This window comes from Chinchilla lanigera, unplaced genomic scaffold (genome assembly GCF_000276665.1).
Source record: "Chinchilla lanigera isolate Chin_1 unplaced genomic scaffold, ChiLan1.0 scaffold00028, whole genome shotgun sequence".
Taxonomy (NCBI): domain Eukaryota; kingdom Metazoa; phylum Chordata; class Mammalia; order Rodentia; family Chinchillidae; genus Chinchilla; species Chinchilla lanigera.
The window spans coordinates 17,685,998-17,703,710 of NW_004955429.1; the positions used below are offsets into that span (position 1 = coordinate 17,685,998).

The following is a 17,713-nucleotide window of genomic DNA, read 5'->3' on the forward strand; positions in this document are numbered from 1 at the left end:
TTTTTTCTTTTTTAAATGCTACATTCTATACTCTGGATTCTCTTCAGATTGCATAAATCTTTCACCTTTTTCTAAATGCTACATTCTTTAACTCAGTCTTCATCTTCACTGTGCTGAAATACAAAATCCTGTCCTATAGAAATAATAATTTTCCTCTTTTATGGCCTGGTTAAAGTAATAACTTCCTTTTCTCACAGGCCTCTGTTCTTTTTCTTAATAATACTTTCACAAAATAGATTGTTTGGTTATTTGCCACTTTTTGCCACCCAGCTACAAGCCTGGTGAAGACAGACTTTGTTTTGTTCATAAGTGTACTGCCAGCATCTAGGAAAATGACCCAAACAAGTAGAGAGTAATACAGTGTGTCGTAGTAAGAAGACAGGCCAAGCACCAGGGTGAACAGGGCCAGTGTGACTCTCCTGGGGCAAGGAAGAAGTATACAGAAGCAGCTCTAGAGAGAAGGTAGATCCATTGAGGCCTTCATAAACCATGTCTGATTCTTACTCTTTATTGTAAAAGTTGTAGGAAGCTTCTAAAAGAATTTAAGCAATGAGTGATTTTTAGGACTTTCAGAAAACATTTCTCTAGCTTGAGAGAGCACCTACGTAAAATGCAGGTAGGTATGAGGCTGCATAGTCCAGGAAAGAGCAAGAGTTTGAGCTAAGGTGGCACATAGTGTAGAGACTGATGAAGAATCTGTGTATTATGATGAATTCAGAAAGTAAATTGTTAGGAGAGCTTTGGATTGACTGTAGGTGAGATGCAGAAGATGTCCAGGGTGGCCCCTGGGCTTTCATTTGGTTTGGTTGTGGCTTGTGGAACCTCCTGCATCATGGCTGCTTATCCTGGGATAAAGCACACTGTGAGAAGTCCAGGTCTAGGAGAAAATTCTGTTGATTAGTCTGGGACGTGTACTTTGATATAATCAAGAAGCCTTATGGATCTGCAAGTCTAGGTTCCAAAAGATGTTATACTGCTGTCATTATTGAGAATCCTTGAGTGATAGCCGTGAAATAAAGTCCAGAGCTGCAGTTCCAGCCCATGGCAGCAGCTCAGCCCTGCCACAACCCTCTCCTATGCTGCGCCCTCACGGCCTGGGAAACCACGTTGTTATATTGAAGGTGCCATAATTCCCTCTGGACCCTGGCTCATTCTGGGCCTTCTCCACATCCAAAACATCTTCCTTCAAGGCTCATGCGATCACCATCTCTAAAAAGACTTCTCTGTTCTCTTCCCCTTCTTTTGAATATGTAACCCCTCCTGTATTCAAGGACTGCATTGCCTTCATATCGTATGTCTGCCATCATTTCTTATAGGTCTTACTGGATATTCGGCCTGTAATTTCCATGTGTCACCAATTAGATCATGTTGTGTTAGTGATTACAATGCCAAAATTCCTGAGAGAAATCCCCTAAAGGAAGAAAGTGTGTTCAGCTCACTGTTCCAGAGGTTTCAGGCTGTGGTCCCTGGTCCCATGACTTTGGCCTCCAGTGAAGCAAAGTAGTGTAGTGGGGACAAGTGGTGAAGCAGCACAGACCTCTTGCAGTGGCCAGGACACAGAAGGGGCTGGAGATAAAAGTGCAGCCCAAGTGCACCCCTACTGCACAAAGCAGTGACCTCCCTCCAGCAAGGCCCCAGCTCCTGGTTTCTACCACCACTGTTATGGCTTAGACTATGGAGATGTCTCCCAAAGCCTCGCACAATCATAGGTTAGACCTTTTGGAAGTGGCTGGATCTAGGGTGTGTGATGCTAGGATAAAGTGTGTGATATTGGCATTAATGGTGCTCCACCTCGGGTGTGGTTGGTACTTCCCAAAGATAGCCTGGACAAAATACAAAGGCATTTCTGCTGCTGTTGGCTTCTGCTTCTCCCGTCACTTGCTACTTGCTGCCTTCTTCCTGCCCTGCCTGCCATCAGTATTTCTCCTCTGCAATAACCCTCTGCCATGCCACCCTGCTTTGGAGACAGCTGACTATGGAGTGAAACCTCTACAAACTGAGCTGAAATGAACCTTTCCTCCTTTAACTTTGGGTGTTGGGTATTTTGTCTCATCAATGAGAAAAATAAGGCAACTGCCCACTCACCCACTAACCTGTGGATTCACAAATGGATTAATCTACCCAAGAGGTCAGAGCCCTAGGGTCCAGTTACCTCCCAAAAGTCCCACCTCACAACACTGCTTCATTGAGGACCAAGCCTTCAACACATGAGCTTTTCAGGAACTTTGAGGGTGCAGCTCAGTGGTGAGCACTTGCCTGGCTTTCCCAGTGCCATTGGGTTTGATTTGACCCCTGCCCAAAAAAAAAGATTCCAACCCTAACACGTGTCCCCTGAGAGCAGGGATTCTACCTTTATTCAGTGCTTTATATAAAGAAAGCAATGATAACTGCAAAGTAAGCTAATCGAATCCTCACTCTGAGAACCTGTGTCCATAGGGTCACAGCACAGTGTCCTTCAGCATCGCCCAGCTCCCAGTGTTCTCTATGCTGTCCTTCACTTTCACCTGCAGATACTGGATACATGGTAGAAAATGCTCTCCTGCCGTATGCAGATCCCCTGCATCCATTCCTTTCTTCATGTACTTTCCTACTTTTACTTGATGGGTGATCTATCAAAAAACAAACCTGCCACCATTTGTCACAAGTGAAGGAAATAGCCAAGACAGGAAAAGACCGGAATCCACAGATACATGGCCTCTTCTCAGTGTCTCCATTTGCCCCTGGAGCATCCAGACATTGTTGGCATTTGAGGGGGAAACTGATACCGACCCCAGTGCAGAGGGGCTACCCTTCTTAGTCTGTTCAGCCTCACCAGCCCCTGTCTCCCCAGGGAAGAGAGCCCTTCCCAGAGGCCTGAGCCTTCAAGCTACCTCTTCAGAAGTCTGAGGAGCTTGTTAACCTTGGTGTGAAATTCCTGAATTTGAGTGATTTTATGTCCCTTTTGGGAATAATAGATACCTACAAAAAGAAACATTTTTCCTTCTATGTCCCAAGTTAAAGTCATCCTATTATAACTTTAAAGTATATAAACTAAGTTATAGGGTGTAGTGGCGCACACTTGTAGTCCCAATACTCCGGAAACTGAGGCAGGAGGATCATTTGAGGCCAGCCTCAAGACACTGTTGGGGGACAGAGGGGAATATAACCAGGGTGTAGCTTGGTGGTAGAACATGTGCTTAACATGTGTAAAGTCTTGGGTTCAATCCCAAGCACAATAAATAAGTAAATGAATAACAAACGAACTGTACTATATCCTCTATGTTCCACTTGAGAAAGTTGGTTTATATACTGTACTTTGTCATCACTCTTAATTAGGAAAAATCTGAACATCATATTCCAAAAGAATGAGATACAAGCAAAAGGTAATTTAACATTGCTGTTTTCTTTAGAAACTGATGACTCCTTAAGACATTGGAGACAGAAAATACAGAAGGTATTCGTGTTACTGGTGTATTTGCTTTAACACACTGTACAGAAAAGCAACTGTATTCTCTGTCAAAGGACAGTATGACAAGAATTTAAAGATCTTGTTGGCTTTGTTTTTCATCCTAGAATTAGATGGCATTTCATTCCACAAAATGGAATAAATATGCCAGTGAGCCAAGCAGAAGAGGATGGTTTTAAGACAGAAAAAGCTGAAGAAAACAGAACAACCACCAAAAAAAAGTGGATTGGTCATTTCAGTGTTACTTGTCTTGCTGGGTGTGGTGGCGCACATCTGTTATCTCAGCACTCAGGAGGTTGAGGTAAGAGGATTGCTGCAGGTTCAAAGCCAGCCTGGGCTACATAGTAAATTCAAGGCCAACATAGACTTAATTCACGGTCTTAGTAAGACCGTGAATTAAGGCAGAAAAGCAGGCATTGCACACACCTATAATCCCAGTACTCTGAGAGGCTGAGGCAGGAAGGTCACAAACTCAAGCCTAACCTGGGTGATTTAGTGAAAACCTCTCTCCAAATTTAAAGAAAGTAAAAAAGGGTTAGGGATCCAGCTCAGTGCAAAGGCCCTAGGCTCAATCCCCAGTACCACCAAAAAAATTAACAAATAAATAAAAATAAAAATAAATTTTTTAAAGGAGAAAAGGTTTATTTAGCTCCCAGTTTGTAGAAGTTTCAGTCCATAATTGGCTAGCTCCAAAGCAGGCTGGCACGTGGCAGAGGGGCAACCGTTCATGAAAGATAGCAAAAGCAATGACATGGGGGGCGGAGGGGAGACCACAAAATAAATTTTTTTTAAGGCAAAAGAAACTTGATTGTTAACTAGTTGAAACTGGCCTGTTTGAGAAATAAAACTCTTAATCGTTGTGATCCTGATTTCTAGAAAGGTTAGCAAAAGTGCTTAGTATCAGCGTGGTAACATAGAACATTTCAATTTTAGCATGAGTAGGTGACTCTGTTTCGATTTTTAGCCTGGTGTGTTGAGACCTAGTTCAGGGGTTTAGTCTAAAACAGTGATTTCGTATACTAAAAATAAAAAGGAAAAACTTAACTAAGATAAAAAAATAAAACAGTAGTCTCCTATAATTTTTGTTTGGTTGATTGGTTGTTTGAGACACGGTCTAACTGTGTTGCCCACAAACTTGACCTGCTGTGATTTTTATTTAATATTTCAAAATTAAGTGCAGGATCTAAGATAATAGCCTGGGGTGTCCCTTGCCAAACTCTTTTATTTTTTAATGGGACAGAAACTTGATCTTTTGACAATATTTTATAACAGTGCAAGAGTGATTGGTCCCCACTGTTTATCTTAAAATAATTTTTATTCAGTTGCAGGTAACCAAGGACGTTAAAACTGCAGTTTCTTAGAGACTTAGTGTGGAAGTGCGATAGAATGCAGAGCTCCAGGCTTGGAGATAGGCTTGCGTTTGCCTCCCAGGCAGGTTTCTCACACAGAAAATGTGCTGGTCTCCTGGTATCATGCAGTAATAGGGCTGGGCACCAACATACAGTAGTGCCTGCCTGCAGCCTGCCTAGCACTCTCCTCCCTCTTCCTGGCACGAGTGACTCAGGGTGACCAGAGGCTGCACCTCAGGTTGCCCCTCTCAGGTTGGGCATAGGATTGCCTTCTTACACAGACTGACATAGGGAAGAACGGGCCACACTTCTCAGTAATGACCAGGTGTTTGAGTTGATCTAGGTGTTTGAGTTGCAGGGGCCAGAGAAGAGGGATGCAACTTGCATTCAGAGGACAGACCACCCGTAGGCCACCCGAGGAACCAGCCGAGAACCACTTCTGGGATTGGAAGGCACAGCATGGTGTGGGTCATGCGGTTCTGTTTTTTCCTTTTCCTGCTTAGAAAGGGGAAATTCCACCAATGTTATCCCCCACTAGCATTACATTTAAAAGAATTCTTAGGTCATCAGAGCATAAAAGTAACAATCTAATGTATTTCCTTTCCAAAAAGGATATGGCATTATTTTTGAAAAATCTTAAATTCAATGAGGTTACTACGTTTTGTGAATTTGATCTTTTGATTTGGAAGGTAGCTGTGCACTTTATCTAGTTCAATTAATTTATTTCAGCAACTAATAAGCAGTATAGGAGAAAAATAGTACTTTTTTATTTATTTATTTATTTATTTTTGAGAAAGGATCTCACTTTGTAGTCCAGGCTGCCCTCAAACTCACGGCAGTCCTACTACCTCAGCCTCCCAAGTACTGGGATTATAGGCATGCGCCACCACACCCAGCTACCATTTTCAATATTAGGAAGCAATTAAATGAAATCCTCTTCTAGTCACTGGCCATGTTTCCAGTAGGCAGAAAGCTCTAATGTACGTAGGTTTTTACTGTTTTGTTAGGTAAAGATTTGCTGTCCACACAAGTCTCAGAATATATCTCAGAGTACTCAGGGCAACTTTGTATTGATCTTATGGCAAAACTTTGGCCTAGTACCAAATAGAGTTCTATTAGAGAAGTACTTGTTAAAACCTACACTGTGCTTTAAAATGTATTGTTAGGGGACTTTCAGATTTTAAACATGCTCTAAAGAATATATGTATCATTTGACCCTGCAAGGGTGGTGATACTATTATCTTCATGCCAAGCGACAGAGGACTAGGTCTGGTAGCAAACACCTGTAATCTTAGCAGTCAAGAGGCTAAAGTGTTATGATTGCAAGTTCAAGGCCAACCTAGGCAACTTAGTGATACCCTCTCTGGAAATAAAAGGGCTGGGTATGTAGCTCAATGGTAGAGTGCTTGCTTAGCATGGGTGAGGTCCCTACACACTAAAGAATACAATAAAAAGCACTAAAAAGTTCTTGATAGTCTTATAAAAGCAAAGGTAGAACTGGAAAGATAGCATTTATAGCGATATTTGAGGAAGTATAATGTGAGTCTAACCATTCACTTAGCAGATGTTTATTTAACATTTGTGTGCTAGTTAGCAGGAGAAAGTAGTTAGAAAAGGATAAGGAACCTACCCTTGATGTAGTCACAGAGCAGTGATGCACAAGGTAGCTTTGGGGAAAGCGGCTATTGGGATTATGTTCAGGCTGTGGTTGAAGAGATTTTAGATGGTTGTGAAAATGACTGACATTTGATGTTTATAAAAGTAAAATCAGCAGGACTGGGAGAACTGCCTAACAATATGAGAGATATGGGGAAAGATCAGGAAGGAGATTGTACCTACAGTTACTGGAAGAAGGTTGAAAATGAAGTCTTTTTGAAGGAGAGGGAAGGAGAGGATACACTTCAAGATGTTCTGCTTCAGCCTTGCCAGGGGAACAGAAGGATGTCCATGGAGAGAGCCTGGGCAACTGGCAGCAATGCTGGAAAGCGTACTAGGAAGTCAGCCACAAATATTCCAGCAGCTCCTAAGTGCTATGCATCATTGTAGTTGTTGGAGAAACAAAAGTGGACAAAACACAAAAACTCCTACCTTCATGGGCCTTACATTCTAGGTTTTTATTATAAAGTAAAAAAAAAAAGTTCTACACGGATGGAGTCTAGGAGAGCGGGGAGTTCACAGTAGAAGGGAACATTGCAGTTTTAGTGGGGCGGTTGCAGAGACCTCGCTGCCACGGTGCCTTGAAAGCAAAGACTGAAGGACAGGTGGAGCATGTCAGTGAGTGTATGAGGGAGGAGCACTCTCACCAGATGGAGTGCTGAGAGGCACTCACTGGCCAGAGCAGCAGGGAGGCACTGTGGCCAGTGGCCGTGGAGATGGCCAGGTGGCGATGTGATGTGATGCGATGTGGGTGTCAGGCCATCCCACACCAAGCTTTTACTCTGGTAGATAGCCACTGAAGGTTAGGGTGGAAAAGAGGGTTACAGTCTGACTTAATTTAAAAAGGACCACTCGCTGCTCTGCAGAGAATTGATTATAAAAACATTATAGTATTGCAGTAATAGGGGACTGTTGGTATAATCCAGGTGAAGGTGTAGTGGCCTGGGCCAGGGCAGTAGCTTGGGAGATTTGGTGACAAGAGGTCAGTTCTGCACCTCTTTACCCAGTAGCCTCCAGACATCTGCGGAGCAATGTGGTATGCGTAGGGAGCATCAGAACATAGCCTGCAGTCAGATGGAGTTCAAACATTGACCCTGCTGCCTCTTAACTTTGTGATCTTGGACATCTTAAATTCTCTGTGCTTGGGTTTTCTTAACCAAAATGGCGGCAAGTAATAATGCCTTTAATAATTGGGCTATCTGATGGTGCTGTTGAAAGTATTAATGGGTTTACTACACATAGGGTTTCAAACAGTGCTTAGTACTCGTTGAAAGTACACTGCTCTGTGTTAGCTGCCACAAAGATTAGTGGTGTTTTTACAGTAGATGACACCAAGGCTTTGGATCTAAGTAAGTGGGTTGGTGGTATATCCGGCTCGTGAGAGGGCAGAGGACAAGAGGAGCGGTTTAGAGAGATCAGGACAGAAATGTGCAGTGGCTGATAAGACACCTGAGTACCCATGTTGAGTAGGCAGTGGGGTATAGGAGAAAGCCTTTAGAGACCATCAGCAAATAAGAGAAAGCCTTTAGAGACCATCAGCAAATAGATGGCTTTAAGAGCAAGATTGTATTTGGGCCCTCATTGGGACAGGGGTGTGCGCTTTGCCAGGAGTCCTCACACTTGATGAGTCTTGACAGCCAGCTCAGGGACGACCAGGATCACAGATCCCAGTGGGCTTTTCAGACTTCTCATGGCTTTAGAAGTTTATTTTATCAAAATTGCTTGAAATAAATATTATTAAACTCGGGTTGAGAAATCTTTTGTCTTAAGGAGACTTGTGTCACAAACTATTGTGTTAGGAATTAACTTGTAAAGGAGAATTTATTGGTGGCAGTTCTTACAATCAGGTTGGGTTATTTGTACAAGCATTTTACATGTGTCTTTATATTCTTAGCAGTGAAAGCCCATTTTTGTGTCATCTTTTCTTTCTAATTACCACATGCTCAGAAGATTGATTGATTGATTGATCGATTGATTGATTTTGGTGTTAGGGATTGGACCAGGGCTTTGTTTGTACTAAACATGCACTCTACCCTCAGCTCCAGAAAATCATTGAACCTAGGGCCTCACTTATACTAGGCCAGCTCTCTTCCACTGGGCTATATCCCTAACCCTAGCCCTTTTTATTCTTTTTATTTTTAAGGGTCTCACTAAGTTGCCACCCTGGCCTCAAATTTGCAGTCCTGCTGCCTCAGCCTCCTGACTAGCTGGGACTACAGGCATGTGCCACCACACCCAGCTCTTCCTCTGACATTCCTAACATACAGGTGTGACCCTGCTTGGGTACTTCTTGTGGCACATGAGAACTGATATGGTATTTGAACCCAGTCCCCAATCCCCCTTCCACCCTCCACTTCCCACTTATTACAAAGGACCCTGTAATAAGTGGCTCTGATCAGAAAGAAAAGATGACACAAAAACCAACCCCCCTGCCCCACTTGAGGCTGGACAGTGTGCTTCTCTGAATTTTCACTATGTGTCACTTACTTTTTCTTTAGTTGTGAAGGAGTGACCTTTCTCTTAAGCCTTTCTCTTAACCCTGTTAGTCATCTATAAACTGTATAAGCCAGAAGACCTCTTAGGTTCCTTCCCAGTTCCAAGTCTGTACTGAGGAAATAACACCCATACCAAGCCACCCTAATCCTCCTGTTTACATCATTACTACCAGATCACTGGCTTCTTGGGAGCATGCGTAGTTTGTGTACCCAATGTCCGGTATGTAGCATCAGGCCTGTACATGGGTGTATTCAGTAAAGTTTGGTTAAAACAGGATTAAACTATCTGGCCAAGCCTGTGTGGATCCATTAAGGCTAAACAGCAGACCCCGGAGCACACCTGACATTGCTAATCCTTAACAATATCTGTTTATACACATCGGAGAGTCAGTCCCAGCACCAACCCTAGGTCCTGGCATCGCTGTGTAGCAGGTATACTGGGACAGGTAGGCAGCTGGTATCTTAGTAGTCTCTGTTACATCAACCCATCCAGTGACTTTTCCTCAGCAGCCTTGGAAGGTAGAATCAACTGTGAGGTTTCTTTCCTACAGAAACTCTGGAGTTCGTTCCATTTGTAGTAATGCGTGCTCAGCCTCTGCATGGAGAAGACTGTGGCAGTTTTTGTAAACATTGACTGGGTGTCCTTTGTACAAGACATTGTGTTCACGTCATGGCATCTAAAGGTGCACAACAGGATTCTGCCCTCGGAAACTCAAGTCAGTAAGTCAGTGAGGGCCGGAGACCAGTCATGTCAGTGTAATGTGACTGGCACCATGACAGAGATGTGTGCAGGATATGGGGACATAAAGGAAGGCCTATGATGTCTGTGGGAGGTGGAGGCTGTCAGGAAGACTTCCTGGAGGAGGTTGCACTAACCTGTGTGTTGAAGACTGATGTGGAGAACATTCCCTGAGGAGTGAGACTGCAGGCCATGTCAAGCGAGCCAGACTATAGCTGTGCCCTTGTGTATAGGTATTCAAGGGGGAGGTTCCCACCATGCCCACGCCATCAGGGAAACTTGCTGTGTCATTTTGCTCAAGCACATGTAGGATCTTTGGCTATAAAATGTCGTAGTTCCTTCTTCCTCACTGGGAAAAAATATCCAATACCCTCCCCTTAAAAGGAGAGGTGTGTTTTGGCTCACATTCTCAGTCTGGCCAGCCAGTCTCAAGGCACAAAGGCATGGCGGAAGCATCTGAAGGAGGAAGGCTGCTCACATCAGGGGGGCCAGGAAGCAGTGAGAGAAGTGGGGAGTGGGCAGATGATGTACCCTTCCAGTTCAAGTCCAGGGGACTAGCGACTACCTCTTCTGGCCAGACACTTGCCTCCTCGCAACAAGTCAGCTATATCACCCCCAGAACTCAGTCACCTTCCAGAAGCCCTGCCTATGTGTGTATGAGGCTTTTGGGGGACACTGGATAGAAACCATCACAAAAACTTGCAGGCAAACCAGCCAGAATTTACATCTCAAAACTAGAGCATGTCTTCTCCTCCACCATGCATGTCACTAGGAAATGACATAAACTCTGTTCTCTATGGAAAAAGAAGAGTGCTGGTGGTAGAAAGGGCCCTGTAATAAGTGGCTCTGATCAGAATTTTCGTTATGAATATTACAATATTTGTGTGTTGTTTTTAAATTAAAAAAAAATAAGTGATAAAACATCTGTATCTTTTCATTTTCTAAGCAAACTTTATCTAGAACACTGATAAAATAGATGCAAGCAGGGTTCAGGAACCTGAGGCTTGGCTTCCCTCTTCCCTCTGGGTGGCTTAGAGGCATCTTGGTGCAACTGAGGCTTCTCTGTGCACCAGAGCCCTCAGAAAAACCTGGGAAAATGGTTCCTGGAACTTGTAAGGAACCTCCAGTCCATACAAAATTATTCCAGTCAGAGAATCCTTTCCTTTCCTTTTCCTTTTCCTTTTCCTTTTCCTTTTCCTTTTCCTTTCCCTTTCCTTTCCCTTTCCTTTCCTTTTCCTTTTCCTTTTCCTTTTCTTTTTCCTTTCCTTTCCCTTTCCTTTCCTTTTCCTTTCCCTTTCTTTTCCCTTTCCTTTCCTTTTTCCTTTCCCTTTCCTTTCCCTTTCCTTTCCCTTTCCTTTTTCCTTTCCTTTTCCCTTTCCTTTCCCTTTCCTTTTTCCTTTTTCCTTTCCTTTTCCTTTCCTTTTTCCTTTCCTTTTCCCTTTCCTTTTTCCTTTCCTTTTTCCTTTCCTTTTTCCTTTCCTTTTCCTTTCCTTTTTCCTTTCCTTTTTCCTTTCCTTTTCCTGTGTGTGTGTGTGTGTGTGTGTGTGTGTGTGTGTGTGTTCATTCCTTTTTTTTAAGTGGAGGAATTTTTTGTGATAATTTTAAAAATATCTTTTTGGACTCTTAAGTAGAATCTTTTTACCCCCAGAAGGGAGAGGTGAAATGCATAGAGAAAAACGTGCTGGCTGTGGGTTAGTAGAGCTGAGCCAGTTTTCATTTTCTTCTAATCCCCTTTCCTTGAGATCCCTCCCCACTTGCAGAGCCCACAGTGCTGCCATGTAATGCCAGTGAACCAGCCAGAGCACATCCGCATTCACTGTTGATTAGAGGCAGGTTGCTGTGTGGTCCTCAGGGCCAAGGTGGTTATAAATCTCTGGGGAATGCAATTTGTAAATTTGATCATAGGGGCAGCCTACCAAAATCAAACATGCATTCTAGCTGCCCTGGAGCACTGGAACTGACCTACATGCTCCAATGGTAGTCAGAGCATGATCCTTCCATCTTTGATGTGAAAGTTCTGGCAGGTGCCCTAGCATCGACTCACAGAGACAAGTGTACATCCTTCCCTAAACTTGCTTGGAAAAGACTTAACTCTCAGAATAAAAAAATACTCAGGCACCTATTTGTTTTCAGATTATGAAGGCTTCCCCACCTTCCACTTCCTTCTCTATTTGCTACCTTCATTTCCTTGAAAGTAAAAGGCAGTATTTAGTTTTTGCATTTTGGGCAGCGAGCCAACATGCCTGGACAGATTAAGTGATGGAAGAAGGTTAATTTCAAGTACTTACTCCTCCCCACGCTCAGTGCTGAGGATTTGCACTGAGCTCCATCCATAGCTCCTTTTTTTTTGAGACAAGACCTCACTAAATTGCTAAGTTGCACAGACTGGCTGGAACTTCCAGTCTTCTGCTTCAGCCTCCCACAGTGATGGAGTTACCAGCGTGTGCCCCCAAGCCCAGTTTGAATACTATTGCTGAAGGACAAAATTGCAACAGTTTAGTCAAAACTTAGGCTTTCTCATTCTAGATTTGGACATCACTTTATTTCATAAAATAACTCGCAGTGAGTCAAGTGGAGGAGGTTGGTTTTAAAGACAGAAAGGCTGAAGCTGGGTATGGTGGCACACACCTCTGACCCTAGCAGTCTGGGAGGCTGAGACATGAGGATCACAAGTTATGGGCCAGGGATATAGCTCAGCGGCACAGCACCTGCCTGGCAAGCACAAGGACCCGAGTTCAATTCCCGTACAAAAAAAAAAGTTGAGCCCAGCCTAGACAAACTAGTGATTTAGTAAGACCCTGTCTCAAAATAAAACAAAAATATGTCCTGGGTTATAAATTAGTGGCCCTAGATTCAATCCCCAGTACTAAAAAGAAAAACAGGCTGAAGGAAGCAGAAACAAAAAGTATATGGGTCATTTCAGACTTATTTTCATTATAAGGCAGGACAGGAAAAGAGAACAGTAGAAAGCCATCTAATTGGGTAACATCAGGTTACTTAAGGTTAGTTTTGTTGTGTATTAAAGCAGAGGGACTTGGTGATCATGCCAGTTGAAACTTGCCTGTGAGATTTGGCTGTGGCCTCTAATCCTGATTGAAGGTCAGATGATGCAGGTTAATGACGCGGGCTTTGTTTTTTTGTTTGTTCTTTTGTTTTTTGAGTTAGTCTTGCCTGTAATTCAAGCCGGCCTTGAATTCACTGTGTAGCCCAGGTTGGCCTTGAACTCGTGGTGTTCCTCTTGTCTCAGCGCCCCCAGTGCTGGGATTACAGGTGTGCACCTCCACACCCAGCAATGATATGAACTTTAGCACGAGAGACTGTTTTGATTTTTTAGCCTAATCTGTTGGGGCCCCCTGTAGGAATTTTGTCCAAAACAATGACCTCCTATAATTTCTATTTAATACCATGTTTGTTGGGTGTAATCTGATTTAGCACTTTCATTTTTGTTTTTTGGTTTTTTTTGCTTTTGAGATGGTGATATTCTTTGACAGTGCCAGAGATCAAACCTGAGGCCTCTCACATGCTAGGCAAACACTACTGAACTGCACACCCCCAACTTCTGGTTAAACACATTTAAAATCTCATGGAAAGACAATAGCCCTGTTATATAGGAGAAGCAACACGGATTCAGCCTGAGCAAGCAGATGGCCTGATGAGCCCTGTGAAGTTGGTCTGAGCCCAGGGTGTTGGCCCTTGTGGGTACTCATCCTCTGTGCTGGGTGCTGGTGAACCCTGCCAGAAGTAGGCAAATCTGTCGCTACAGGTGTGCCAGACCCTAGATGGCTTCCCTCAGCCCTGCAGAGTCAGTGTTTTCAGGTGCTGGTTGATCCCCATCAGTTAAGTCATATCAGTTAATAGATTAAGTCTACCAAATGAGTTCTTAATAGTAAGAGACAAGGGGCCAGGAGTATAGCTCAGCTGCACAGCGCCTGCCTGGCAAGTATGAGGTCCTGAGTTCGATTCCTGGTACCCCCCGCCCCAAATAGTAAGAGACAGAAGTGCAAACAACACACTGTAACCTCCTTGTTACAGTGATAGTACAGAACTGGCAGTCACATGGTTGCTGTTGCCTGTCAAGGAAGACAGGAAGATCAAAAATGACAGGCCCTCAAGATATGGTCAGGAAAGACAGCATCAGTAGATGCCTTTGTGGTGCCTGCTAAGGGTAGTGTAAACCTGGGGTGGCAGTGTTGATTGTCTAGGCTTGTTAAATGGAGCTTACCCAGCTATGTCTCAAGCCATAAATGAGGCCTCCTGTCTAGAAAGAAAGGTGATGTTCTGTGGAAGTGACTGCAAACTTTTTAAGGTTTCAGTGGTAACAGCCAGCAGAATACATGCCAGAGGTGCACTACCACGGCTCTATAGTGTCAAAGGCTGTTCCTTCAGGTCAGCTCCATAGCTTCCTTGTTTATCTGTGAAATGTGAACAGTTTTAGGAGGGGCCTGTTTCACAATCTTAATGTTTGAATTTTTGGAAAGAACTACTCAGATGATACAAAAGTAGTATCTGGTACTAACAGCCTCTTCTGTGTTGGGGCCTGTCCTAAGCTTTTGTGTTTCTGGACACAGTCCACCCTCACAGCAGCCTCCTGAATGAAGTGTTACTTCTGTCTTACTGTTGGTGAGGTTGTGCACCATGACCACTTTCAGGCCGATAACTCACAGCTTTCAGGACCACCTGTCCATCTCAGAGCACAGACTGCCCTTAAGGACAGTTTGCAGCTCAAAAAACCCATTCACCTCTGCTGTCCCACAGTCCACTCTGCTCTCTGCTCCCATCCCATTTCTCACTGTCCCCCTCCAAAGACCAGTGCCTGCCAAAATCTGGAGGCATTTCCAGATCATCCTGTGATTCCTGCTTTCAGTGTCAGATGAACTGCCTTCCCACTGTAGCTGTGTGGGTTGGTATTCTGTGGAGGCCAAGGCATTGGATTCTGTCCATTGTCCTCTGGAAGCCATGTGGATGACTCTGAGTGGGAACCCTGCCCTGGTGGGCACACACGGAGACAGAGGGAGACCAGAGACAGTCTGGCTTTCTTCATAGTTACTGTGTACAGAAATAAAAACCACATCTAAAATGTGATCGATCATCTGTAAATGATACTCAGTTGAAAGTTTATTTTAAAGGTGTGACCAAGTTTGATCCTAGCCCCTAAACCATCTTTTCACTAGTATGATCCATTTTGATCTTCCCAGATTAGTAATTGGACTTGATTTCTGCCTACATTTCCTTAGTCAGTTGATTCCATGTAAATCAGTATTCATGGCAATATGAGAACCTAAGATAGAAAACTAGAGCACGCTGGAGCTGGAACCCAGGGTCTCACCTGTGCTAGACAAGTGTTTTACTGCTGAACCATTATTCCTGCAAATTTCTGCTGGGGTACATTATGGATAGGAACCAAGAAAAAGGCTCTGATCTTTCTCCAGAACGATAAAATTATAGTTTGATACTGTATTGGGAATTTTTATTAGCCTGAGGTGGTTATTTTATTATTCATTTCTGTTCCTGCTCAATAGAGAGAAGTCTAAGGCCCTTCTCTTTGGGCCCTATTTTCACTCACCATAAGCCACACTTACAGGCACCTCGGGAAGGATTTCTTTTCCTCCATTGTGTGGGGTGACATTCACCTTTACCACTTTCAGCACTATATTCCCATTCTCCAAATGCCAGTGGTTAGAATAGAGAGCATTCCCACTGCCCACAACGTGATTTAGATGCAGAGATGCTGTGATAAAAAGTTGATGTTTATATCTAGGCTTACCATACCTGTGCTTGCCAGCACTTTCAAGTAACTAGTCTTTGAGCGAGGACAGGGATGTCTGAATACCGAAGTGGTTTTCATGCAGTTATATTGAAAAGCAGATGTAGCTTTGTCTTGCATAGATTTGCTTCTGAACAAAAGTATACATGAAGAATGTGAATCAGTTCATGCTTTAAACCCACATAGAGAGCTTTGTCATTTAAATAAATACTGTGAAGAATACCCACAGCTGACCATCTCATGCAGATCTTTTTCATGTAACCATGTGTGTTGCTTAGGGTGTATATCTGGTTAAATAACCCTTAGTTATTAGCCCACAATCTCCCAAGCGAGTGGATGGTGAAGGCTTAAATAAATGAGACAACTGAAATGATTTCAGGGCTCCAGGAGGGTTTCACTCTCTTACAGCTTCGATATTCCTTGAGTTTAGACAAAGACTTCTCTGGGCAGCCTGTATTTATTTGGTTTTCAAACAAAGGAAGAGGATACTCAAGAAAACAGGGGAATCTAGCAGGACCTTGGGAGAATTTTCTGAAGAAGTAAATTATGTCAGTCAGGAGAACTACCTTATCTTTAGGTTGGTATTTATTGTAGGAGTGTGGAGCCTGCAGCTGCAGTCTCCTTGTAGTTAATTGGGATTGGAGCCAGACATCCTCAGCTGTGGCTTTATCGTGTCCTTTGAGGCGTCACAGCTTCACAGGCCAATATAGGCCTCAGCGGTGACCAGTGACTCACAGAGGTTCACTTACTATGAGTCAGCTGCCCATCTTTAGACAAAGTGCCTAAGGTTTAAACAACTCACACGTAAACATGAAAAGCCAATTGGTTAATATTAAATCCTGCTCAGAGCTGCTTCATAGTGGTCTCCGTCAGGTGTATGTATATAAAGACAGAACCCACATGCACACAGGGCCTGCTCAGGACAGCAGGGAGCCTGTAGATCAGCTGTGGGTGCTGGGAGTGGAAAGCAGGCAAGTGTCCAATGCATGCTGGCGCATTGAGTCAGGAGACAGGTCTTCTTGGGCTCCTTGTAACGAACCCCTCTTGCTTTTGTACTAGATTGAGCGGTTGGAAGTAAGCAGCCTCGCCCAAGCTTCCAGTGCAGTGGCCTCCAGCGCCGATGGCAGCATCCACACTGAGCCTGCAGATGGCATCCCTGACCCTCAACGCACGAAGGCAGCCATAGCCCACCTGCAGCAGAAGATCCTGAAGCTCACAGAGCAGATTAAGATCGCGCAGACAGCCCGGGACGACAACGTTGCCGAGTACCTGAAGCTTGCCAATAGTGCCGACAAGCAACAGGCTGCACGTATCAAGCAGGTCTTTGAGAAGAAGAACCAGAAGTCTGCCCAGACCATCCTCCAACTGCAGAAGAAGCTCGAGCACTACCACCGGAAGCTCCGAGAGGTGGAGCAAAATGGGATCCCCCGGCAGCCGAAGGATGTCTTCAGGGACATGCACCAGGGCCTGAAGGATGTGGGAGCCAAGGTGACCGGCTTCAGTGAAGGCGTGGTGGACAGTGTCAAAGGCGGCTTCTCCAGCTTCTCGCAGGCCACCCACTCAGCAGCAGGAGCCGTGGTCTCCAAGCCCAGGGAGATTGCCTCGCTGATTCGGAATAAATTTGGCAGTGCGGACAATATCCCTAACCTGAAGGACTCTCTGGAGGAAGGCCAAGTGGAGGATGGAGCAAAAGTTTTGGGGGTGATTTCAAACTTTCAGTCCAGCCCAAAGTATGGTAGTGAGGAAGACTGCTCTAGCGCTACATCAGGCTCAGTGGGGGCCAACAGCACCACGGGGGGCATAGCTGTGGGGGCATCTAGCTCCAAGACCAACACCCTTGACATGCAGAGCTCAGGGTTTGATGCACTGCTCCACGAGATCCAGGAGATCCGAGACACCCAGGCCAGACTAGAGGAGTCTTTTGAGACCCTCAAGGAGCACTACCAGAGGGACTACTCCTTAATAATGCAGACCCTGCAGGAGGAACGCTACAGGTGAGTGCTGTGGGGTGAATCTTTAAATGCCTGTTCGAGGTCCTTTTTCTTTGAACATAGAGACGTGGCTTTAGAAGGTCTTTATCTTTCTGTAGTGTGAGGAGCACTTCAGTTATGTCATGTGATGTCCTCGTTCATAGACAACATAGTAGAAGCATAGCAACCAAATGACTCCAGGACCCATACCCATGAAGTATCTCCCAGCTGTCGTGTTGCCATTCCACTTCAGGACTGTAAAACAAAGCCCAGCCTGAGACAGTGCGGCGTTGGG

At 44.4% G+C, this 17,713-nt stretch overlaps 1 protein-coding gene across 4 annotated transcripts in view; it reads left to right on the forward strand.

The window, feature by feature from the left end:
* The window catches only part of Tmcc1 (transmembrane and coiled-coil domain family 1), a 137,419-nt gene that overhangs the window by 96,777 nt on the left and 22,929 nt on the right, over nt 1-17,713 (forward strand). For 3 of the 4 annotated variants that reach the window (XM_013515450.1, XM_013515452.1, XM_005387083.2), the window contains exon 2: nt 16,508-17,442. In XM_013515450.1, the coding sequence (XP_013370904.1) occupies nt 16,508-17,442 (935 nt within the window). Of the gene's footprint in view, nt 1-3,552; nt 3,747-16,507; nt 17,443-17,713 lie in introns of all 4 variants that reach the window. The other variant, XM_013515451.1, reaches the window with a different exon arrangement.